The sequence below is a fragment of the Culex pipiens genome, chromosome 3 (assembly GCF_016801865.2).
Source record: "Culex pipiens pallens isolate TS chromosome 3, TS_CPP_V2, whole genome shotgun sequence".
Taxonomy (NCBI): Eukaryota; Metazoa; Arthropoda; class Insecta; order Diptera; family Culicidae; genus Culex; species Culex pipiens.
In genome coordinates, this window is record NC_068939.1 from 152,735,157 (window position 1) to 152,761,023 (window position 25,867).

Below are 25,867 nucleotides of genomic sequence, written 5' to 3' on the forward strand. Positions count from 1 at the left end.
CCAACGCGTGTGGCCATTTCGCAGTTTGGTCAGGTACGCTGGGGCCGGACATGTTCGGATACAGCCTGCCTGCCCACACTTTTTGCTCGCATTAAGTTCCGGAACTAATCCGGACGACAACAAACCCGATCCCAGGACACGCAATGATTAAAATCAAGACTTGGTCCACACGTTGATTAAACCGTTTCCTGGCAAGAGGAAGCTCCTTACGATAATCTCTCTCATGGTGAGCTCAGGGTGTTCAAGTACAAGTGTCGAACAACAAGAACCGTGCACAACACAACTTTAGGAAGGGAGGGTAAATTTGGATTTTTTCTCCGAAAACTAATAATCAGCTCACGTTCCATCGAGAAGATGAAACTCTCGGATCTCGGTGTTGCTGGACGGCTACTCTTGCTTTGCATCTGGACGGCTTTGGACTGGTCGGATTGATTGAATATACATTTTCCGTTGAGTTGAAGCCAAATTGGCAGCTTAGACAAACGATGATACACAGTTTGCGGGGAAGATGGACGGGAATCTGAAGTGTTTCAATTGAGTGGTTCTACGATGCGAACCATCTTTCGAAGGGTTGATTATATTGAAGGAAATTAACTCAAACGGTGAACCATGATTGAACGATTCTGCAACTTAGGTTAGTTGTTCCTTTACCTAATTCATCAGCTCAAGTTTCAATTGGAGTTTTATTTAATTTGTTTGATTTTTGGTTGCTTGAGGAAAATAACTGCTATAAATCCTATTACTCTGAATTCTGATAGAATAATTGAGTAAAAAACGCCTATTCATTCAGCTCTCAATGCTTCACCAAAATTAGATTTCAATCCTAAGACATTCAATAAAAAACGAAAAAATCCTCTGCATTGTTGCCACTCTTCATATGAAAGAAGTTTCTGGACACACCCTGAAAATTGCAGTAAATGCAACAACTGGCCAAAGAGATTCAAGGTCAGAACGCGTTTGTCACACGTTCATACCCGACTACTGTAAACATTTTTAATCGTAACTCTCCGGGACTCCAGCAACCGAATTTGGCCAAACTTCGGGACAATGCACAGAATGTTTGACCAAACAAAATGTGTTAGTTATTGTTTACATTGCGTGGTCCCGTTATTGTTTATTTAAGGTCGATTATTGTTATGGTGGTTATTGTTTTTTTCGAAACGTCATAAAACGACGTGCGACAAGATAGCACGACAACGTCGAAATACACCGTGACGTCATTTGACAGCTCGCGTGCACTGTTTACATAGTCTTTGTCGATTGTCGACGATTTTCCTAGTAGGTTTTACAGCGTGACGTCACGAGCGCATACGCACACACATTTTTACTAGACACACGTGCAAAAAATGTAAACAGTGCAGCCGAACTGTCAAACTTCTAACCTAAAAATCGATTCGGCGTAAAACCCAATAAACAATCGAAGACGGCGCTAAGCGCTTGTAAACAGTGCATCTTCTAACCTCCAAATCGAGTCGGCGTAAAACGTCGTCATGTGATAAGGTAATCAAAACAACAACTTTTACGATCTCCACGCAGCGACCACTTTATTTCGGCGCCTGATAGTAGTGCGTCGGCACGAACGGCATCTTGCAGACCTGGCTGTGGTAGAACTTGTCCCGGACCTTCAGCGTCACTTCCGTGCCCACCTTCTTGCTCTCCTCGCGGATGTATCCCATGGCGATGTTCTGCTGCAGGCACGGACTCGGACAGCCGCTGGTGATCTCGCCGATCTTGTGGTGCTCGTTGTCAAACACTTCCACGTGGTGCCGCGCCGGGGCCGACCCCGGGGACATTTTGAACCCGACGCGACGCCGCGTCACTCCGTTCTTGATCTGGGCGTTGATTTTGTCCGAGCCGGGGAAGTTGTTCTCGGCGCGGCGTTGTTTCGCGACCAGCCAGAGCAGACCCGCCTCGACGGGGGTCGTTTTCTCGTCGATGTCGTTCCCGTACAGGCAGAGACCGGCTTCCAGGCGGAGGGAGTCACGGGCGCCGAGTCCGGCCAGCTTGAGGTTGCCGAATTTTGGGTCTAGCAAGGCGTTGGCGATGGCGGGAGCATGTCGGGAAGGGATGGAGATCTCTACGCCGTCCTCTCCGGTGTAGCCACAGCGCGTGATTCGGCAGTTGTCCACTCCGGCAATCTGATCGGTGATCCCGTTCATGAAGAACAACCGCGAGAGATCTTTGGTGCACAGCTTCTGCAGCACGGAGACAGCGCTGGGGCCTTGCAGGGCCAGCAGAGACTGATCTTCGCTGGACAGGAACTCGACGGAAACGTCCTTTCCTTGAGCTTTGAAGGAGGCCTGCCAAAAGTGGTTGATGAGCATAACTTGGAGTATGTAACTGTAAAGCTGTTTAACCTACCACGGCATCGGACATCACACCCATGTCCGTTTCCTTACGTGAGGCGTTCGACACCACGTACAGCGTATCGTCCGAGACCCGGTTCACGATCAGATCGTCCAAAATCCCGCCCTTGCCATTCGTGAACACCGTCAGCGTACCGGTTCCATTCCGAAGCCCCTTGACATCGGCGGTACAAACCGACTCGAAGCAGCTGATGACGTCTTTCCCTAAAAAACAACCCCGCACCAAAGGTTAATCGCACACACTTCCTTATCAACAGCACGCTACAAACCTCGCAAGTACGTCTGCAGCATGTGGGACACATCAAAGATCGACCCGTACTCCCGGGTGTACAGATGGGACTTGATGATGCTCAGATCGCTGTACTGCACCGGCAGCCAATAGCCGGCAAAGTCTACGAGCTTGCCACCGTGGCCCTGGTGGAACTCGTACAGCGCCGTTCGGGCGGGTTCCTTCTGCGAAGATCTGTGCACCGCCGAAACGCTCAATGGTCGGATCAGCTGCCGGCAGCTCCCTCGAGCGACGTTCCCAGTAAGCACCTTCAACATTGTTGCGGGTGGAGACAACAACAAAAACAAAACAGAACCACTAGACACGGCACAACAACGAGCGGGTGAGTGCAATGTGAACACTCTCACTTTCGATCAGACACTGTGCGCTGGGCCGATCAGCTAAGTTGCGATGAGTGTTGCTGTCGATCGGCAGTTATCTGTCGTGTTGTACGGCGGCTACGTGAAGAGGTCAAACAAACAAGCTGATTACGGCGGCGGACGAACATGCGGTGATGATGGTGGATGAGTAAGTTTGCGTTGGTTTGTGGCAGTTGGTCCCGAAATAGCAGTACGGGAATACATGAGGACAGATTTGATGTAGAGAAATTTGCAAGGCCTTCATCTTATATAAAAAAATCTTCAACACTTTTGGGGGCCATTATTAAACCAAAGAAGTTGTTTTGGATCAGGCTATGATCAGAACTGTTCAGACTGTTTTTCTCAATCTCTATTTTTTGTTGATTCTATAACACAGCTCGACATTTTTGAAGTTGATGTTAGTAAATGCTTCAGTTTTGTCAAGGTATGATCAATTTGGGCTTCAATCGACAAAATTGATGTTTAGTAAAATATCTTCCAATAAATAAAGCTGTTATTTTCGGATATAAGTGCCATGGAATCATCTTAAGAAACCATGCGTACTCCCTTAATTGTTCTGCCTTCACAAATAAACGTGGGTACGCATGGTTGCGATTTTTATTAATGACAGGAAATGTACTAAAATTCAGTTCTGTTGATTGGAGCGTGTTCAAATCTATTATACCTTGACCAAACTGAAACGTGGTACTGGCATCAACTTCAAAAATGTTGTGTAACTTGTTGCCATAATTATACTTTGTGAAAAATGAGTTTTTCTCAGTACCACTTATATAACGATTAATGTCCAGTAGCCGCTCCAATCAGCTGTATATTGTAATTTTTGTATTGATCAGCTAGATTTTTTAAATTCTTAAACCAATTTTTCTTAACTTTCATTTGCGTCCATAGAGGACAAAATTCGTCGCTGTCGTGCTAACTTGTCGTACGTGCATTTTGGGCCAAATTAAGTTAAGAACGCCATTTTGTGCAGCTCACAATGCCTCACCTTTTGACCTTCACCGATACCCAAAATTCGATTTCAGTCTGAGATATTCAACGAAATCCGAAAAAACTCCGTGCATTTTTGTCACTTTACATATGAAAGTAGTTTCAATCTTGTCGTGCTATCTTGTCACTCCCTGAAAATTGATGTAAGTGCGACAACTGGCCAAAGGGATTTCAGGTCAGAACGCGTTTGACGCACGTACAAGTTAGACTACCGTAAACATTTGTAGTTATTACTCGAGACTACAGCAACCAACTTCAACCAAACTTCGCTACAATTCATAGAATGGTCAGCCAAACAAAACGTGTTTGTTATTCTTTACATTGAGTGCTCTAGTTTTTGATTATTCAAGGTCAAACATTAAAACGCGTTTTTCACGGAACGTCGAAATGGCGGGTGCGACAAGATAGCACGAAGGCGTCGAATTGGTTGAATTGCAGGAAAATATTTGTATTTTTCAAATTAAATTAAATTGAGCAATTCCATGTCAAATAGGGAATCGGTTGTACCCGACCCTCTCAGATTTTAATGAAACTATGTAGATATGTTATTCTACGCTTTCGTAAGCCATTTTTGTGTATATGGAGCCAGTTTCACTCGATAATGGCATTTGAGAACGGTGTTAGTCTTTTAAATATTTTTGTATTTCGTAATTTAAATATTGCTGTATCTCGAAGCCGTTGCCTCGTATCAAAAAGTGGTCAAAGGCACACTTGTAGAAAATTTGACGATCTTTTTGAAAAAAAAAAAATACACCGAAAAATGCCACTTTTAGGAGATTTTTCTACAAAATTATGGGAAAATGGACGAGCTTTCCGGTAAAATATTTACGAGGCTGAAAAATCAAGTCTGTCATATAGAAATTGTCAAAAACCATAAAAAAATCATTTTTTCAACATTTTTATTTTTAAAACCGCTATACCTTCATCAGGATTGGACTTAGGACAGTGGTCAATGTGGAAACTTCTTTGTAAAATTGTCTGTAGAATCGATTCCCGTATTCGGTTTTTGAAAATTTTGACGTTTAGACCACTTTCCAAAAACAACAGTTTCAGTAAATGATTTTAGTATTTTTTTAGGTGAGTTGCACCATCCTGCATTTTTCGTGAGTCTTTTTGTAACATCTTAGGCGATTTTCACAAAAAACAATTACGAAAAAAAAATCGTGGGCTCACCATGAAATTTGACTTTAAAACTTAAAAACCGAAAAATCTCCTAAAAGTGGCATTTTTTTTCAGTGTATTTTTTTCAAAAAGATCGTCAAATTTCCTACAAGTGTGCCTTTGACCACTTTTTGATACGAGGCAACGGCTTAGAGATACAGCAATATTTAAATTACGAAAAACAAAAATATTTAAAAGACTTACACCCTTCTCAAATGCCATTATCGTTATAACATGTCTACAAAGTTTCATTGAAATCTGAGAGAGTCGAAAAAAAAGTAACTAAAAAAGTTTTGTGTCATTAGCTCACCCATACAAATCCCCATACAATTTTGGCAGCTGTTCATACAAAAATTGGCAGCGAATGACCAAGAAGGTTAAAGCTGCCAGAAATAAATAAATTAACAACAACTCATACAAAAATGGTACATAAATGTTAGAAAGTATTTAACTTTTCAAAGAATTTTTGGATTGATTTGTTGTTTTTTGCAAAGGTGTACAAATTGGTTATTTTTAAAATTAACTTTTTTTTTACTAGAAATCAATATCCCAAAATCCGTATTTTTGTATTTTTGAAATTTTGATTTATGTTTAAGTGGACAAAACCCCGCATCTTTCAAGCCATTCAGAACAATGGACCAAAATTTTGCCGACTTGATATAATTTTTTATAAATAGTGATTTTTGTAAAAAAAATCAATCTTGTACTTAAAAATTGTTGTTTTATTTTTTTTTTATTTAAAATCGAATTTGCAATCGAAAAGTATTATTTTTTTATTGGAGTTACTGCCTAATTTTTTTTCGAAATTTTTATTTTTCCCGTGTTTAGGAGATCATTTTGAGCATTCATTTTTAGTATTTTAATTTGCATTTATCTTGTTTAGTTTATGATTGTTTTTGGTAGTATTTGGCCTATTCTACCAACTTCTATCATTACATTTTGCCTATCTGATTTTTTCATGTTTTTAAAGCCACTGGCATTGTTTCAATTTTTTGCTCGTTTTTCACATTTTCTGCTATAAAATGGCACCACCATCACTTAAATTGTTATAAAATGCGTAGAGGTCTTGCGCAGTCTTGGACACTAGAAAAAGTACTGCATACTTCTTTTTACTTAAAGTATAGGAAATGTTAGTGAAAAACACAACCAAAGTTGACCCTGAAAAAATCATTTTTAAAAACATTGGCAAAGTCACATAAAACAAGTAAAACTTCAAACCCATTAATTAAAAAAATAAGAGTTCTTCTTTCCAATGCCTTTTAAAGATCAAAAATTGGTTGAAAAATGGATTTTTGGCGATTTTTTAAATCAAAACCCGTCTAAAGGCGGGGTTGGGTTGTTGAGGGTTAATTGCACCGTTTCAAAATATAGCTATGCAAAGTTAAATTTTGTCAGATAAATTCGGGTTTTTTTACTTATAAAATTAGTGTCCATGATTGTCCATTTCCGAAAATATATTTTCGAAAAGTTCGTTCCGAAACTTTCCTACAATTTCCTTTATGAAACATTGAAGATTGGACCACTGGTTGCTGAGATACAGCGGATAAAAGATTTATCATAAAAAATTAGGTCAATCCATTTTTTTCATGTACCTATTTTTTCAGAATAGTTCTCATAAATACCTACAACTTTGCCGAAGACACCAAATCAATAAAAAAAAATCCTTGAAAATTTACAGATTTTCGAATATTTACGTACCATTTTTGTGTGAACAGGTGCAGAAATAGATTTAAGTTGAACAGAAACTGTCCAAGAACCGGCGTCCCGTTTCACCTTAAATTAAGTTGTTACCAAATTTACCGAAAAGCTCACACAATGTTGACTAATACCTAACAAAAATAATCAAATCAGGTCTCAAGGAGGGTGGCATTACCAACAGAGTTCACGAAATCCTGTTGATTCGATTCTAACGGCAACCATTAAGCGAATTGAACTTTTTTTCTCTTTTTATTACATTTCCTTCCATAAAATCAAATTTGGCTTCACTTGGCCGATTGCTGCTGGCAACACTTTTCAGCTCCCCACGCTTTTCACTAGAAACAGATATGGTCGAATACCGGTTCGTACCTTGCCCTCAAATTTCGTATTATTTCGAGCCCGTGATCGAATGATAAACATCTCTCTTATTTCAATTTTCAAGCGTTGCTTTATTGAAAGCGCTGAGAAAATTGCTAGTTTTCTAAAATTTATTTTTTATTAGAAATTATTATTCAAGAAATTTCAAAATAAAAAAAAAAATAAAAAAAAAATAAACGACTTTTTTGTTATCAATTTCAAAAATCATTTTGTACTGTGCTGCGTTGGTTGAATGGCTTCAGGCCGGTTCATTGTGTGAGTGTGGTGTTTTGAAACGATAGTACCCAATAATAATCGAAATTAATGGGATCAATTTGTCACATGATAAAATTAACACCACCCTTTGCTTGTGTACAGCGCATTAAGGTGAGGGTGTGAGTTTTTGATGGAAGGGAAAATCAGATAAAAAAGGATCAATGATTGCTTCAGGGAAGATAGTGAACTTACGAAGAGATCCGTCCAAATAGGGATGTCTAAGTAAAATAATTTTTAATAATAATTAATGATTTAGGCTTTTTGGCATTTTTTCAATAACCTCTAGATTTGTAATTTTGATCAGATTTTTTTTATTTGCTGAACATCTCCACTTTTAATAAATATTTAATTATTTTCCTTGATCGACTGACATCATATTTTAATAGTTTGTTAGAATGACCCAACTCAAAACGAAGCTTATACTTTGGAATACTTAAACAAATCCATCGTAGCTCAAAACGCACACTCAATCGGTGTTGATAGTTTAGAATCGTTGAGCGTGCAGCAATGGACAACTTCCGCTCTCTGTTCCTGCTCACGCATTTGTTCGGCTTCAACGTCCGCTCATTCCGTCAATCCGGTTTCCAAATCACCAGTCCCGGACTGTCCCGATCGGGAACGGTCCTGTTCCTGGCCAACGCATCAACCTACCTCTACTTTGCATCCCAAAACAAGGCCCTCGCCAAAGATTCAAACTACTTAATCACCGGATCGGAACTGTTGGACGTCGGGGGACACCTGATGCTGCAAACCAGCTACGTTACGATGTTCATTGCCTTGGTAGGACGAGCTGCTAGACAACGGCAGATGGGAACAATCCTGAACCAGTTTGTCCAGGTTGATCGAAAAATACGCACGGAGTTGGGAGTTGCGGTTGATTATGACCGGGAGTGGAGACTGGTTTTGGGAATCTTTGGAATATTTTTGACAGTTATTTTGATTGCTGTTGGATTCGGAGTGTACTGTCTGTATCTGTTGAACAATCTTGCAGATGGAATGATCTTCTACGGTGGACAGATCTACGTTAGTATCAGTGGGCTTGTCCTGGCCTACAATACCTTTATCATGATCTTTCTGCTTCATCGGAGAGTCTGCTTGGTGCAACGATGCCTAAAGTATTCTAAATAACAACAAATCTCAAAGATGACTAAAATACTTGTACTTCTTCTACAGACACATTCTGAACTCAAGTCCCCAGACGATGCAGTCCAACTTGATCCTGTTCAAAGCTAAGGAACAGATTCGACCTACTGAAGTCCTTCACCTGAAAATTTCCCAAGTTGCACTGATCTTCGACGATTTGTATAACCTCTCGCTCAGCCAAAGCTTCTACGTGTGGACCGAAATTACTTCGTACCTGGGCATTGTGGTATCGTACGGGCTGATGACCCTTTTCGCAACGTATCGAGCCATCCGGACGGGACACTTTGAGAGCATTGTGGCCAGCTCGATGTATCTGGTGTGGTGGGCTGAGTACTGTCTAGGGGCGCTGGTAATTCTGTCCGCGGGGCATCTACTCGAGCTGGTAGCCCGACGCACGGTGCATATTCTTGGTTTGGTCATTAGTTCCGACAAAGTGAGAGCAGGGTTGGAGGAGATTAAGGTATGGTTAAAGAAATGTGGCAAATTCAATAAAGTTTGATTCAGTTTCTTGTAAATTTTAGGTACGCTCCCTTATGCTACAAATAACTATGCATCCTCCAAAAATTACAACCTGGTTCTTCGATGTTAACTTGAGAGTATTTTTTAATGTTTGTTGAAAACATGTGAAATCAGCACTAGCGAAAACTTATTTATTTAATTATCATTTTCAGATGCTTGGCACCATGGCAACATTTCTGTTCATTATGGTTCAATTTGATGATGATTATACAGACAATTAAATAGTAAATGTTTTCTGTAAAGCCTGTAAAAAAATACCAAAAGATATAATTCAAAAGGTTAAGCAAACAAGTAAATCTGCTTCCTTTGCTTTCCTTTCCTTGTTTTTGTTTTTGTTTTTTTTTTGCTTTTTGCTTTTTGCTTTTTGCTTTTTGCTTTTCGCTTTTTGCTTTTTGCTTTTTGCTTTTTGCTTTTTGCTTTTTGCTTTTTGCTTTTTGCTTTTTGCTTTTTGCTTTTTGCTTTTTGCTTTTTGCTTTTTGCTTTTTGCTTTTTGCTTTTTGCTTTTTGCTTTTTGCTTTTTGCTTTTTGCTTTTTGCTTTTTGCTTTTTGCTTTTTGCTTTTTGCTTTTTGCTTTTTGCTTTTTGCTTTTTGCTTTTTGCTTTTTGCTTTTTGCTTTTTGCTTTTTGCTTTTTGCTTTTTGCTTTTTGCTTTTTGCTTTTTGCTTTTTGCTTTTTGCTTTTTGCTTTTTGCTTTTTGCTTTTTGCTTTTTGCTTTTTGCTTTTTGCTTTTTGCTTTTTGCTTTTTGCTTTTTGCTTTTTGCTTTTTGCTTTTTGCTTTTTGCTTTTTGCTTTTTGCTTTTTGCTTTTTGCTTTTTGCTTTTTGCTTTTTGCTTTTTGCTTTTTGCTTTTTGCTTTTTGCTTTTTGCTTTTTGCTTTTTGCTTTTTGCTTTTTGCTTTTTGCTTTTTGCTTTTTGCTTTTTGCTTTTTGCTTTTTGCTTTTTGCTTTTTGCTTTTTGCTTTTTGCTTTTTGCTTTTTGCTTTTTGCTTTTTGCTTTTTGCTTTTTGCTTTTTGCTTTTTGCTTTTTGCTTTTTGCTTTTTGCTTTTTGCTTTTTGCTTTTTGCTTTTTGCTTTTTGCTTTTTGATTTTTGCTTTTTGCTTTTTGCTTCTTGCTTTTTGCTTTTTGCTTTTTTTTGTTATTTGTTTTTTTAAATTTTTTGTCTTTTTTTACCAATTTTATTATCACTTATTTTTTTTTACTCCAGTGAAAAACTTATTTATAAGAAATACTTTTAAGCATGAATTTAAATAAAACTACTAAATAAATCGATTAAAATGATAGTAGAAGAAAATATTGAAGCAAGAGTTTGTGTTTTTGACTTGCTTAACGGTTTTATTTTTATTTATAGAAAAGCTTCGAAAATTTCAAGAAATAAGCAAAAATAGAAACTTATTCACTTTATCTTGAATAATTATTCTAGAGTCATTTCAAAAAATCCTAACCACCATGAGTTTCCTTTGCTGATATAGCCATTTGAAAAAGAATTCGAAAATTGTGAAGACATTAATTTTTACATATAATTTATTTAATTTGAATTTTTCTTTTTATTTTTGTTGTTGTTGCATATAGTTTTACTTATTACCAACTTTAAAACTATTCTATTTAAATAATGCAACCTTCTTAGTTTCTTTTGTATTTTTTGCTTATATTTTCAATTTTGTGGCTTGAAATTTCAATACTTATTTTTCAATAGACGTTGTTGTCTATCTTGTGATACGTCTGTGACGATTTGAGGATGAACTTTAGAAAAGGGAGTTTGATAATAATAAATTGAAATTTACTTGTCTGATTTTCAAACGTTACAAAATATAAAAAGTATGTTGAATAACTTCACATAATTGAGTATTTTCGGAGCTGTTTTCATGGTGTCCCTTCTGTTCCATTTGGAATTGCTGAATAAAAACTTTTTTTTTCTATATCTCACTATAAAGTTGTTTCAATGTCGGTTTTCGTATACAAAAAGTACAATGACAACCCTTTCGTTGAAACAACAATGCATCTGATGTTTTCTTTGAAGCATTATGCTCTACACAGACAGGCAACCCCTCTAGACAGGATTGTTCTACCTTTCACAGGTGAAATAATCCTCAACTCTGCTCTCTAAACAAGCTCTCAAGTCGTATTACACACTCTACGCCCCCTCCGGTGTCCCCATCCTGTAGATCCGTCCAACTGTATTTACCAGACTTCAAAGCTGACTGACCTTCTACAGCGACTGTATCGTACTCCACTCCCTACGTCTCCCCCAAAAAGCAAATCATCAAAAACAACAACCCGACTGCAGCGACCTTCAGCTGTTGATGCCTGTTTGTTTACATCCTGTGCTCCTTTCGACTTCCTGACACGCTCGCGAGAGCAGGGTTCGGCTCTCTCCCCAATTTTCCAGCCGTTACTCTGCGCAAGGACTCCCGCTCTCTCTCTCTCATCGGCGGCTCCTTTCCAGGACGCTTTCCAGTTTCGCCGCCCGTTATTCACACGCGTGTGAATCTTCGGCGCTCCGAACGGGCCCAACCCGATGTCCTCGGCTTTTCCAGCTGCTGCCCCGGTTCGCACGGCCAGTCTTGTCGCAGCGTTCGTTCCGAGGAGTGCGCGGTGACAGTACGCGGTGTTTCGCGAGTAGGTCGCGCGTGTGTTGATTTCGTCGGTTTGGTAGAACGTGAGAGTCGGCTCCGTACTCCCTTCGTTCCACCCCCGCGCGCTGTGGCGCCACGTGAAAAAGGCGTCGTCGACGGAGGAGAGCTGTCAAGTGCTGGGGAGTTTGTACGGGGAATTCCGTAACAAGGTAGATGCAACGCGCTGTTCTTGCGAACGGAGAAGATTGGAGCTTCCGGTCTGGGATATACCAACAACGGTGCTGCGCTGTCGTGATGGATTATCAGCTGTGCCAGCGTGAAGAAGTGGTTATGTAAAGCTAGTGCATCGGGGAGGGTGCTACTATACAGTTCAGGATGACACATGCAACGCAATCTACGGCGGAAGTGCGGCTGATGGCTGAACCGTTCAAACTTCAATTTAATTAAAACTGTGCCAACGCGCCGCGTGGGACAAAGTTGCTCCTACGGACACGTCCCAAACTAGTGCACCGTGTTCGTGTCCGCTCAAGTGGGAAATCGACGGAACACGCGAGATTTCAATTGTGTGCCCTACCGGGGAGAAAGTTTGTCTGTATCGTCGTCGTCTGCTATTCCGGGAAACAGAGTTAGTACGGCGAAGGCTAGGGGCGCTAGAAACGTGACGATAACGCGACAAGTACGAGGACCGTGTCCGGACCGTCTCGTTGTCTGGTCTTGAAGAGGTGTCTGTGTGTTGCCAACAGTGCTGTGGGGCGGGCAAGGATTAGTGCGTACGCGAGGGGGTGTCATCCTCGAAAAGTGAATTCTTACCAAGGTCTTGACAAGTCAGCAGTGCTGTGAGTGGCGGGAGGATCGCTGAAGTTTAATCGAGTTAAATTCGGTCGGAAAACTTTGGCCAAATTGGATCCGAGAGGAGCGCTGAGCTGCTGACGAGGAAGGTGTCATCGTTGTTAATTAGAAAGGTACGACGCAGTTTTCACAGGTATCTCAAGATAGTTCTTTGATAAATGAATCTGGGTCAGCTCACCGAATGGTCATTTCACAGAATGATCTTTTCGGTGAAACGACCACCGAACTGCTTCCAGTTGGACCTGCGAATGTTACTTAAGCCTGAAATAAAGCCAATTTAGTGGTTGGAAACCCCCCCTCCCTCACCCTCCATATTTCGGCGAAGATTCATGTAGAGCTCTCTCTCGCACCCAAGGAATCAAAAGCAAAAGGAAAAGTTTTTGGGGCCTGGTTTGGACTTGGTGCGCACCGGTGCCGGGTGGTGGAGGTGGTGGTGTTAGGAAGCCATTGATTTTATGGAATGGAAAATTTTCTGCTGTTTTGGAAAGGTGGACGGAGATGAAAGGTTGCACGTTTTGGGGGCTACGAGTTCCGAGTAGTGAGAGGAGTTTTGTTTTGATATCGAATTTCAGCAAGTTATAAATGAAAAGTTGAGTGTGGGTTGCGTGGATTGAAGCTATTTTTATAACAGACATTTAAATTTACTCGCATAGTCATCAGGTGGTACATAATTTACCGATCAATACAAATATATGCCTTTGAAAAAAATCTTCTAATTTGTTTTTTTTTTTGCATTCTAGTTTAATTAGAGAACCTAGTCGGCTTGGGTTCGCTCCCAGACGGTCCTGGTGGCATTTTTCGAGACAAGATTTGTCTAACCACGCCTACCGTCGGACGGGGAAGTAAATGTTGGCCCCGGTCTAACCTAGAAGGTTAGTTCGTTAGCTCAATCCAGGTGTAGGAGTCGTCTCCCTGGGTCCTGCCTCGGTGGAGTCGCTGGTAGGCAGTTGGACTAACAATCCAAAGGTCGTCAGTTTGAATCCCGGGGTGGATGGGAAGCTAAGGTGAAAAAAGAGGTTTGCAGTTGCCTCAACAATCAAGCCTTCGGACACCTAGTTTTGAGTAGGAATCTCGCAATCGAGAATGCCAAGGCAATGCTGTAGAGCGAATAATTTGATTTGATTCCCGATCGTGAATTTAATTCACGAATGCGAGAACCACGAAGGAATATATGCACGTTTATATATTGAAATGCCGCGTGGCGTGTACCTTTGCAAGAAACGGACAATATCGTCATGATTCCAAATCCAGATACAGTAGCATATCATTTTTGCTATATCTGGCAAAAAATCATGTAATTAGTTGGAAATGTAAAAATAACATGAGTTATTTTTAAGAGAATGCATGCAAAATATGTCTGAACAATTTTTCATCAGATTTTTAACATTAAAATGATTTGTTGTACTCCGGAAATCCGGACACTAGATTTTGCTTATGAATCGCACAAATGGTGAGTGGCATTCTTTAGGTCTCGAATAATTTGTTACCATCAAAACAATTGATATTTACATAAAAATTTGTTAGAATTTAAGGAAATCAAAACCATACATTTCTGATTTGCCTTCCCGGTGCTTCAGATACCTATGCCATATTTCAGAAATATTCCACATTTTTGGTAAACTTATAATTTTATTTTATTGTTTTGGCATTAACTACAGTGTTCAAACAAACTTTAAATGAAAGTTGATGTGAGAATTCATCAAATAACACAGTTTTGACATTCATAATGCGAACTTATATCCATATAATTGATAAAATAAGATGAGGTGTCCTCGTTCAAAGCGTCCGGGAATTCGAATCATGACGTTACTTAATCCACTTTAGAATAACAAAACCGAACTACAAGCTCAAATTAATTATTACTTATTTTTAACTGCTGAATAACATCAGTCTAAAAATAAAGTAAAATATTTCGTTACGCACAAAAAAAAATTAAATAAAAAAGAATCAACATTCAAATTTTTCACTCATAAAAAAAAGTTTTGGTGCAAAGACCACATTTCATTGCCAAAATCTTGCCCTTGTCCAAATTTCCCCATTGTTCCCGTCATATTTCGCAAGATAAAAATAATAACAAATTGGGTTATGGAAAATAAGTCAAAATTTTCACAAAATCGGGAAATTCAAAATAGTGCGTTTTAGAATTGTGGGTCTCGTGGCGCAGGGGTAGCGGCTTCGGCTGCCGATCCCGATGATGCTATGAGACGCGGGTTCGATTCCCGCTTTATCCACTGAGCTTCTATCGGATGGTGAAGTAAAACGTCGGTCCCGGTTTCTCCTGTCTCGTCAGAGGCGCTGGAGCAGAAATCCCACGTTAGAGGAAGGCCATGCCCCGGGGGGCGTAGTGCCAATAGTTTCGTTTTTGCGTTTTAGAATTAGTTGGCATTTGCGTAAGAATCATCTATAAATAATGTGACCGCTCCAGATTATTGTCAATAGGGGGATGGCGTCGCTATTTTTAGACCACGTTTTCCACTTTTTCTTCATCGAAACCGACTACTTTATCGACTTCATATTGCTGGTCGAGATAGGACGCCGACTATTTTTAGACGATGACTCAGCACTTTTCCACTTGTACACTTAAAAAACCAGATGACAGCACGATGTAACGCCACGTCCCTATGCGGCTCACGTAATAAACGAAATTCCCTTTTCTACAGGCTAAAATTATGTCCTGTTTTTCTTAAATAAATCAACCCTAACAATCAACAGGGGACCGGCCCGTGGCTTATTGGCTACGACTCCCGCCTCATAAGCGGAAGGTTCAAGGTTCGAATTCCGAACGGTTATCTTGAATTTTTTCGACTTTAATTGAACTTTGAATATGAAAAAAAAAACGAATTGAATCAGCTTCGATTCGAACTCACACCTTTGGATTGGAAGTCGAATGCTCTAGCCATTCGGCCACTAAGGGGTTAATAAAAATAAATTTATCCGTAGTGGTGAAATAATGTCACAAGGTCATTTACTATATAATACAACAATCCCTTCCCCAACGATTCCCCTACACACCACACACCATTATAATCTATAAATAACTCGAACCGGTTGGTACGGTATGTCCCCGCCTTCTTCTTCTTTCCCTGATGATTCTAAGAAATGTGGGTTTCGTTCATAGAATCGGTTAATACAACGCAGTTTGTTCGATTAGATTAGAGCAACTCTCTACGAAATCGGCCGATTTCGACCATTTTTATTTTTTGTATTTTTTTATTTGACTTAAACTTTGTGGGGGCCTTCCCTATGACCAAATAAGCTATTTTGCGTCATTGGTTCACCCGTACAAGTCTCCATACAATTTTGGCTGCTGTCCATACAAAAATGGTATGTAAATATTCAAACAGCTGTAACTTTTGAGTGAATTTTCTGATCAATTTGGTGTCTTCGGCAAAGTTGTAGGTATTGTTGAGGACTATTGAGAAAAAATAGGTACACGGAAAAAAAATTGCAGATATTTTTAATCTACTTTTTTTTCACTAAAACTCAATTTCCCAAAATACATATTTTTTGATTTTCGAGATTTTTTGATATGTTTTGGGGGACAAAAATCCGCAACTTTTGAGCCATAGAGAAACATGGTCAAAAAATCTGCCGCCAAGTTATGAATTTTTGAAAAAATAGTGATTTTGGGAAAAAATCGAAGTTTCATGCAAAAACAAGTTTGACATTATTTTTTAATGCAAAATTGAATTTGCAATCGAAAGGACTTTACAGATTTTTTCCCATACAATCTGCAGATGCTCTGGAATCGGTCCCAGAGTGGCCAAAGTGACAATTTTTCAGCATATAAACCTTCCTTGGGCTTACACGAACCTAGCGCAACAAAAGCACCTCGATCCGACGTTCAAAGTTTAACTGATTTGCGTTCGAACAAAACCATCGAAATTTTATAAAATTTTATTATTTGAATAAATTTAAGGTGAAGCCGTTTCAATTACTAGAAAAATTGATCATCACTATACAATATTCTGTATTAAATTTAATTTGACGAATTTCAGCACCAAAAGGAATCAGCATGTGACGGGTGTTGAGATCTTCAAGCCACTGAAAGAATGTTCGATCTAAATCAAATGCGTTTAAAAATTTATAAAATTTTGTGGTACAATTATTGACGTCCTAGTTGGCAATTATTGATTAATGAGGATTTCCATAACTTTACAAGGAATGGAATAATCGTTACCAAAAGGAATCAGCATGTGTAGGGCACTAATCTAAACAACTTGTTGAAGGAATTTTGTCAAAATATTGAAAGCGACGCAAAATTTACATCTACGAACGATAAATCATGACAATGATAGAAGTTAATTCTTTTTGATTTTTGAAATGATCCTTTTAATTTGAGAAAGAATTTATACATATATCTTCCGTATTTTTTTTTCGTAATTTATTTTTTCTTATCAAATTCGAGTTCTGTGATCCACTTTTCAGTCACACTTGATTGGTTGATTGTCTATAAAACTAAAAAAACGTGTGTTTTCAATAGGATTTAAAAATTCTAAATCATTTTTGGGTAGTTTAGGGGTTATGCTGAGGCTCAACAATAAAAAATAAGACATCGAAAATAAAATGATCCGAAGTGAAATTTTGCCAAGGCCTTCAGATAATCAAGTCTTAACTGTTACTAGAAAATCAATTCTCTAAGACCCAAACTCAACTCCAGACGGGCTTCAATCTAAAAATTCACCAAATAATCTTTTTTATCCACTTATCAACCGTGTTTTCAAAACATTGATTAAAAGATTGTATGTATAGTGGTTAAGATAAACGCCAATTAACTTGATAACGTTTACATGATCATAATGTCTAGCTCACATTACACTACTCGACAAAACAAAACTTGTGTCAAGGGATTGACGATATCTCATCGGTTCCTCAGAGAAAAGGCATCCCCGAATCCGATGCAATCGACAGAATTTGATTTTATGTCCACGCGGACTGACGAGAAGCTGGTAAATTTTTTAACATAAAAAAATCGAACAATTTAAAAAAAACTTGCGTCTCCTCCCAACTATATGAGCCATCTACAAAAATATGGAGGCGCCTGGTGCATAGCCATTTCCTTTAAGCACAACGGAAACAACCAATACAAATGTATAAAAAAGTTGTCAAGTTCGGGGGGTCCACAGCTAGCATTTTTTGTACGATTATAAAAATAAATATTAAAAGTTTAAAATTAAAATATTTGAAAAACATTTTTTTTAAATATATTTGTTTACTAAAATTTTATGTTTCTCAAAGGTCTATGGGTACTTCGGGATGTCCATGGTAATCCAAGGACTCCCTAGAGTTAAGATCTATGAGTCTACCGCCGTAACAAGCAAGAGGTCGTCGGATTTTGACCCCGGATTATGTGCGTATAGCATCAGTGGATATGGTAGACTACTATATGAATGTAATGGGATGTACATGGTCATCCAAGGACTCCCTGGAGTTAAGATCTACGAGTCTACCGCCGTAACAAGCAAGAGGTCGTCGGATTTTGACCCCGGATCATGTGCGTATAGCACCAGTGGATATGGTAGACTACTATATGAATGTAATGGGATGTCCATGGTCATCCAAGGACTCCCTGGAGTTAAGATCTATGAGTCTACCGCCGTAACAAGCAAGAGGTCGTCGGATTTTGACCCCGGATCATGTGCGTATAGCATCAGTGGATATGGTAGACTACTATATGAATGTAATGGGATGTACATGGTCATCCAAGGACTCCCTGGAGTTAAGATCTACGAGTCTACCGCCGTAACAAGCAAGAGGTCGTCGGATTTTGACCCCGGATCATGTGCGTATAGCACCAGTGGATATGGTAGACTACTATATGAATGTAATGGGATGTACAAGGTCATCCAAGGACTCCCTGGAGTTAAGATCTATGAGTCTACCGCCGTAACAAGCAAGAGGTCGTCGGATTTTGACCCCGGGTCATGTGCGTATAGCACCAGTGGATATGGTAGACTACTATATGAATGTAATGGGATGTACATGGTCATCCAAGGACTCCCTGGAGTTAAGATCTACGAGTCTACCGCCGTAACAAGCAAGAGGTCGTCGGATTTTGACCCCGGATCATGTGCGTATAGCACCAGTGGATATGGTAGACTACTATATGAATGTAATGGGATGTACATGGTCATCCAAGGACTCCCTGGAGTTAAGATCTACGAGTCTACCGCCGTAACAAGCAAGAGGTCGTCGGATTTTGACCCCGGATCATGTGAGTATAGCATCAGTGGATATGGTAGACTACTATATGAATGTAATGGGATGTCCATGGTCATCCAAGGACTCCCTGGAGTTACCATATCCACTGATGCTATACGCACATGATCCGGGGTCAAAAGCCGATGACCTCTTGTTTGTTACGGCGGTAGACTCGTAGATCTTAACTCCAGGGAGTCCTTGGATGACCATGGACATCCCATTACATTCATATAGTAGTCTACCATATCCACTGGTGCTATACGCACATGATCCGGGGTCAAAATCCGACGACCTCTTGCTTGTTACGGCGGTAGACTCATAGATCTTAACTCCAGGGAGTCCTTGGATGACCATGTACATCCCATTACATTCATATAGTAGTCTACCATATCCACTGGTGCTATACGCACATGATCCGGGGTCAAAATCCGACGACCTCTTGCTTGTTACGGCGGTAGACTCGTAGATCTTAACTCCAGGGAGTCCTTGGATGACCATGTACATCCCATTACATTCATATAGTAGTCTACCATATCCACTGATGCTATACGCACATGATCCGGGGTCAAAATCCGACGACCTCTTGCTTGTTACGGCGGTAGACTCATAGATCTTAACTCCAGGGAGTCCTTGGATGACCATGGACATCCCATTACATTCATATAGTAGTCTACCATATCCACTGGTGCTATACGCACATGATCCGGGGTCAAAATCCGACGACCTCTTGCTTGTTACGGCGGTAGACTCGTAGATCTTAACTCCAGGGAGTCCTTGGATGACCATGTACATCCCATTACATTCATATAGTAGTCTACCATATCCACTGATGCTATACGCACATAATCCGGGGTCAAAATCCGACGACCTCTTGCTTGTTACGGCGGTAGACTCATAGATCTTAACTCTAGGGAGTCCTTGGATTACCATGGACATCCCGAAGTACCCATAGACCTTTGAGAAACATAAAATTTTAGTAAACAAATATATTTAAAAAAAATGTTTTTCAAATATTTTAATTTTAAACTTTTAATATTTATTTTTATAATCGTACAAAAAATGCTAGCTGTGGACCCCCCGAACTTGACAACTTTTTTATACATTTGTATTGGTTGTTTCCGTTGTGCTTAAAGGAAATGGCTATGCACCAGGCGCCTCCATATTTTTGTAGATGGCTCATATAGTTGGGAGGAGACGCAAGTTTTTTTTAAATTGTTCGATTTTTTTATGTTAAAAAATTTACCAGCTTCTCGTCAGTCCGCGTGGACATAAAATCAAATTCTGTCGATTGCATCGGATTCGGGGATGCCTTTTCTCTGAGGAACCGATGAGATATCGTCAATCCCTTGACACAAGTTTTGTTTTGTCGAGTAGTGTTATGATCAAGTAAACTTATTAATTCTTTTTTGCTGTGTTTTTAAAGTGTTGGAGATCGTCATCGACCACTTTATCAGAAATCAGTGGGGCATAGCAATTTACTACACTAGTTGAGATTTACAATTACAATTTCAATTACAAAATAAAACTGTTTTAACTAATTTCTGCGTTTTATAATTAGGCTTATGCTAAATTGCATGTTTCCTCAGGAATAATTTTTATCTTACAAATTTCCATTGAAACAATTATTTCACAACATATCGATGCTTGTGTGCTCTCTTATACTAACTGACATTTTGGTGGTTACGAGAAAATCGATTTTTTAACTTTGAATTACTGTTTCTGGGAAACTATGCGACAAACAATTGTCCTAATAATTTTAAAGTATGCTCCTGACATAATTTAAAAACATGGTAAAATATGAAAACTTTTGAAATGCAAAAAAAAAATTGGCAGAGAAATTACGAAAAAAAATCATGCTTGCAATTAGCACAAGTGTGTCTTGAACAGTGATTTGTATGAGTTAGCACAAACGTGCACAGGGCGAATTTTGCAGTTGAGCTAAAATGCTTCTTCGATGGCAGAGTCGTGTATACTTCCAACGTGGCACTTGGTACAAAAGTGCGTAGAGTCATTTTATTGTAAAAATAGTAGTTATTTGTTGTTTCAATGTTTTTGCGCAGTAACTTTGAATTGTTGCTAGCTTGGGAACATTTTTCTCAACAATACTTTTTTAATAGACTTGTTTATCAATGAATTTATTGTGAAAATTGCAATTTATGAGAGCAACTACCGTTAAAACTTGATTTTTATGAAGAAAAACTTAGTGAAGTGTGAGGATTCATAAATATAAGTATGATAATCCATGAAATAGCTTCGATAAGACCAACTATGACGAAAACCGAATAGTTCTACGCTTACAAACAGAAGAAAATGATTTTGTAAAAACTTTGAGCTAGTTTATTTTATTTCCATCATGTCATACGACCTTTTAAGAAATGCAAGATATCCAGGACACAAACCATAGAACTGTTATGGTAGATTGCAGTTAGAACAAGTGTGTCTCTTGCAATGAATTCTTAGTTTGTATCGGATAGAACAAAAGTGCTCCAACAAAAATCAATACTTAGTCTTTGAACATGGACGACCCCTACAGTTGTGCTAGGTGTGCACAACTACGTGAATGATGTTGTTACGTGTTTTTTTGGTTTGGACGGTCCCTGCAGTTGTGCTAAGTTTGCACAACTTCTTGAAGGGTGTTTGAGTTGGATATTTGGGTTAGGTTTAGTGTGCCGTTGGATAGTGGATGTTGTTGTTACGTAGTTTTTTTGATTGGACGACCCCTGTAGTTGTGCTAAGTGTGCACAACTACTTAAAATTGATTTAAATTGGATTTTTGAGTTAGGCTAACTGTGATATTGGTTAGTGGCTGATTTTGTTACGTAGTTTTTTTTGGATTGAACGACCCCTGCAGTTGTGCTAAATGTGCACAACAAGAGTTCCCAAATGAACCGGTTAGGCTAGGTTCACCTATTGCTTCGGCTTAAACCTCCCTTTGTGGTTCAATCCTGGTTCAGTGAACCATAAACCATTCGTTACACCGCAACATTCGTTACACCGTAGTATGGATACACCGTAATATTCTTTACAACGCATCATTCGTTACACCGTAACATTCGTTACACCGTAACATTCGTTACACCGTAAAATTCGTTACACCGTAACATTCGTTACACCGTAGTGTGGTTACACCGTAACATTCGTTACACCGTAACATTCGTCACACCGCATCATTCGTTACACCGTAACATTCATTACACCGTAAAATTCGTTACACCGTAAAATTCGTTACACCGTATCATTCGTTACACCGTAACAATCGTTACACCGTAGTGTGGTTACACCGTAACATTCGTCACACCGCATCATTCGTTACACCGTAACATTCATTACACCGTATAATTCGTTACACCGTAACATTCGTTACACCGTAACATTCGTTATACCGTATCATTCGTTACACCGTAACATTCATTACACCGTATCATTCGTTACACCGTAACATTCACTACATCGTATCATTCGTTACACCGTAACATTCGTTACACCGTAACATTCGTTACACCGTAACATTCGTTACACCGTAACATTCGTCACACCGCATCATTCGTTACACCGTAACATTCATTACACCGTATAATTCGTTACACCGTAACATTCGTTACACCGTATCATTCGTTACACCGTAACATTCATTACACCGTATCATTCGTTACACCGTAACATTCATCACACCGTATCATTCGTCACATCGTAACATTCGTTACACCGTAACATTCGTCACACCATAACATTCGTTACACCGTAACATTCACTACACCGTAACATTCGTTACACCGTAACATTCGTTACACCGTAACATTCGTTACACCGTAACATTCGTTACACCGCAGTATGGTTACACCGTAGTATGGTTACACCGTAAAATTGTTATACCGCAACATTCGTTGCATCGTAGCATTTTTTACACCGTGACATTCGTTACACCGTAATACACCGCAATTAAAGCATTTGTTAAGTCGTTGTGCACACTTAGCACAACTGCAGGGGTCATCCATTAAAACTACGTAACAATAAAATCCACTAATAATTCTCACACTTAGCCTAACCCAAATATCCAATTTAAAACATTGTTAAGTCGTTGTGCACACTTAGAACAACTGCAGGGGTCGTCCAATCCAAAAACTACGTAACAATAACATCCACCTACCAATGTCATACTTAGGGGTCATCCAATTTAAAAAAAAAACTCTGCCGCTAAATAACTGTTTGACACACTTCGTCTAACTTACAACTTCTTCACGTATCCAAATGTGCACACTTGTGCTAATTGCCTTCCAAAATAGTGCTCCATAATATTGCTCAAACTAGTAAGGACACCTGGCAATTTACCATAATATTATAGTGTAATCGTATTTTTATGGATTTGCGTGTTTTCAAAAGGTCAAGTCATGATGAAAAATAAGAGAGCACATCCATGATGCGTTCGAAAATGTCAGTTAGTACAAATGGTTGCAGGGCGATATCTCCGCGTAGGAAACGAATTTTTCAGATCTCTTAGAAGCGTTTTGCAGGGAATTTAATTAGCTAAAAGATGTCATCATTAACTCATTTTGGCCCAAAAGTCAGTTAGTACATCAGAGCACAGAGGCATCGATATATTGCCGTTTTCCCTCATAAAGAAGCACTCCCAACATTATAATACCGAAATTGAATTCCCCAATTTATCGCCATCCCAAAATCTCCAAGTACGATACAGTTCATCGGAATAAAAATCATTGATTCTCGAGTATCGAGAGCCCCATGCACCCTACCCGTTACGGTTCCCTTCCCTAATGGAATGATAACATCATCCGTAATTTATTGGTGGATCCACAGGGAAATTTGCAACACAAGCTGTCACTTTTTCAGCGTGGGCCAGCTAGCACCTTTTTTGCCTTTTGTACTCCTGCCGTCGATAATCTCAGCCAGGCCAGAAAATCCGATACACTTTTTTTCCGATCTCCGGCCGGGCATGGCAAAATCCGATTGATTCCGTGCTTGGTGCGGACTCCATTAAGGCGAGGGCAAAATTCCATTTCGACCTTTCGTTTAAATTTCCTGACCATTTGTAAGGGGAGGAAATCTCGGAATCACTGCAGCACCGTTAAATCCCAGACACGTGGACCTCGCACGGAACAGCACTCACACCAACTTGGCAGTGGCTATTTCCGTCCCTGACCTTCACCGGTCGGTCGGATCACTGAGCAAAATGGTCAAGTATGAGCCACTTGAATGAAACTAGAGCGGAAAGTCTCAATTGCGGACAAACTCTGGACGAAATGGTCAGCTGAGAGCTTTTGGTGAGGATTCTACTGCCGTCTTAGGGTGAAAGAGGGGAAGTTTAGTTCCGTGAATCTTTTAATGTGCAGAAATATATTTAATATGAATGCCATAAAATTGCGACAAATTCTTTGGAAAATTGAAGCAAATGATTGCTTAAAATTCTAAAAAACATTCGTTTTCTTCAATTTGAGAGTATCAATCGCTTTTTTCAGGCAAACCACTCGAGTCAATTGTCCTGGAACTAGGAAAATATTCCATTCTACGAACACACTTCGCCAATCCCCTGCCAGGAATGGTCGGTTGTGTTTAATTTAGGAGAGATTTTCCGAAAATTTCATTTTGAAATATTTTGCTTTTTAGTATTGCTACCCGGAAGGCATCATATAAGGTTTCACAGAAAAATAGATGATTGTTCTGCAACGCGGTTGAAAAGTTGTTTGATATCAATACAGGAAAATGTTGTTTGTTTGTTGAATTATTGAAAATGATATCGGTAACATCATGATTTCAACCGAAGTTTTGTAACAAATGATTTCCACAAATTTCAATATTTTACATTGAGAGTGGTTTTTGGTTCGATTGAATTACATTTTGTTTAATTGCATTTTTACAAAATTTAAAAAAAAAATCCTTTGTTTTACCTCAAGCCCGGATCAAAGACGAACGCTGCCTTGGAAAATGAACTCTGGCATGTGTGAATCCATAACCGGGAAACAATTTTATCCTACGGTGTGAAGAATGAGCTTTCTCCTTCCTGACAGCCCCGGGGGTAGCTCCCCTCGTGAGCAAGGGAATCGAATGTCCATGGGTTGGTCGATGTTTGACACGGCAGGACTTGAAGCACTTTGGCAACCACCACCAGCCACCATCATCGACGTCGTCGTCGGGGGGTTGATTGAATTATTGATTGATTTGCTTTCCGCACTGGACGTCGGACTTGGTGTGACGGACGTAAGAAGAGCAAAGCGGAACTTCCCGGACGGCGGCAGACGCCTCGAGCAGACCAATCCCGGCCGGGCCGGATGCTGCGGATGATGATGATGATCCAGTAATGGAGCTGCGGTTAAGCTTGGAGTTGAGCTGTCTGCTGCTGTAACCTAGGGCGATAATTCGTTCAGTGCAGAGTTATGTTAAGTGCATCTCACCAAGAGCTGAGATGATCCTTTCATTAGGAGTTCTTGTGGGTCAGTTCGAGGAATTGGAATTGATGGACGTACGTCAAATTGATGAGAAGACACCTTTGTTATGGGATTGATTTGGGTTTTGCTGGACGCATTTTAAACATGAAACTTTAGTTTAAATTAAATAGCTCAGTGCAGTTTCTTCAAATTTATTAATAATAAAACGACTATTTACGAAAAAATTGTGTAGTTGGTGTCTTTGAAAGGGTTGCACAGAAAAAAAATCAATTCCCGTAATCGTGAATTAAGTTCACGAATGTGAGATCCACGAAGGAATTTATTCATGAGTATGGTGCATTTGCACCATAAACGTGAATATATTCCTTCGTGGTTCTCATAATCGTGAACTGACTTCACGGTTTCGAGAATTGATTTTTTTCTGTGTGGTGCAAAAAGAAAGCGGTATCTTTTGGCATTGATGCAAATTAGGGTGGTTCATGATTAGGGTATTTCAGAAAATCTTACTTTTTATATAAATTTTTAGGATTTTTCAAAGGTCAATTATCTGTCTTGAACTTTTTTAATGCTAAATTAGATGTATTTTACATGTCAAGTGGGAACATACAGTCATGCCCCGATTTTGCACGGCTTGGTTTTGCACTGTCCCGGTTACGATTCGTGCAGTTGCCTTGATTAAGCATGGTCCAG

General features: G+C 39.4%; 4 protein-coding genes across 8 annotated transcripts in view; 3 read left to right on the forward strand and 1 right to left on the reverse strand.

The window, feature by feature from the left end:
- Positions 1-1,517: 1,517 nt before the first annotated feature.
- LOC120421608 (aminomethyltransferase, mitochondrial) lies at positions 1,518-3,024 on the reverse strand. The gene is made up of 3 exons (XM_039584834.2): positions 2,636-3,024; positions 2,362-2,570; positions 1,518-2,300 (listed from the first exon to the last, which is right to left on the reverse strand). Exons 1-3 carry the CDS (start codon positions 2,910-2,912, stop codon positions 1,545-1,547), a joined length of 1,242 nt encoding a protein of 413 aa, XP_039440768.1. The 5' UTR covers positions 2,913-3,024; the 3' UTR covers positions 1,518-1,544.
- Position 3,025: 1 nt separating this feature from the next.
- Positions 3,026-12,046, forward strand: LOC120421598 (uncharacterized). Its single transcript, XM_039584825.2, has 4 exons — positions 3,026-3,162; positions 8,667-9,096; positions 9,158-9,244; positions 11,873-12,046. Exons 1-4 carry the CDS (start codon positions 3,149-3,151, stop codon positions 12,044-12,046), a joined length of 705 nt encoding a protein of 234 aa, XP_039440759.2. The 5' UTR covers positions 3,026-3,148.
- Positions 7,998-8,659, forward strand: LOC120421609 (uncharacterized). The gene has a single exon (XM_039584835.1). The coding sequence runs from the start codon at positions 8,001-8,003 to the stop codon at positions 8,619-8,621; it is 621 nt and encodes a 206-aa protein (XP_039440769.1). The 5' UTR covers positions 7,998-8,000; the 3' UTR covers positions 8,622-8,659.
- The window catches only part of LOC120421600 (zwei Ig domain protein zig-8-like), a 415,971-nt gene continuing 401,816 nt past the window's right edge, over positions 11,713-25,867 (forward strand). For all 5 annotated transcript variants that reach the window (XM_052711285.1, XM_052711283.1, XM_052711286.1 and 2 more), the window contains exon 1: positions 11,713-12,688. The gene's annotated coding sequence lies outside the window, so the exon portion shown is untranslated. The remainder of the gene's footprint in view (positions 12,689-25,867) is intronic.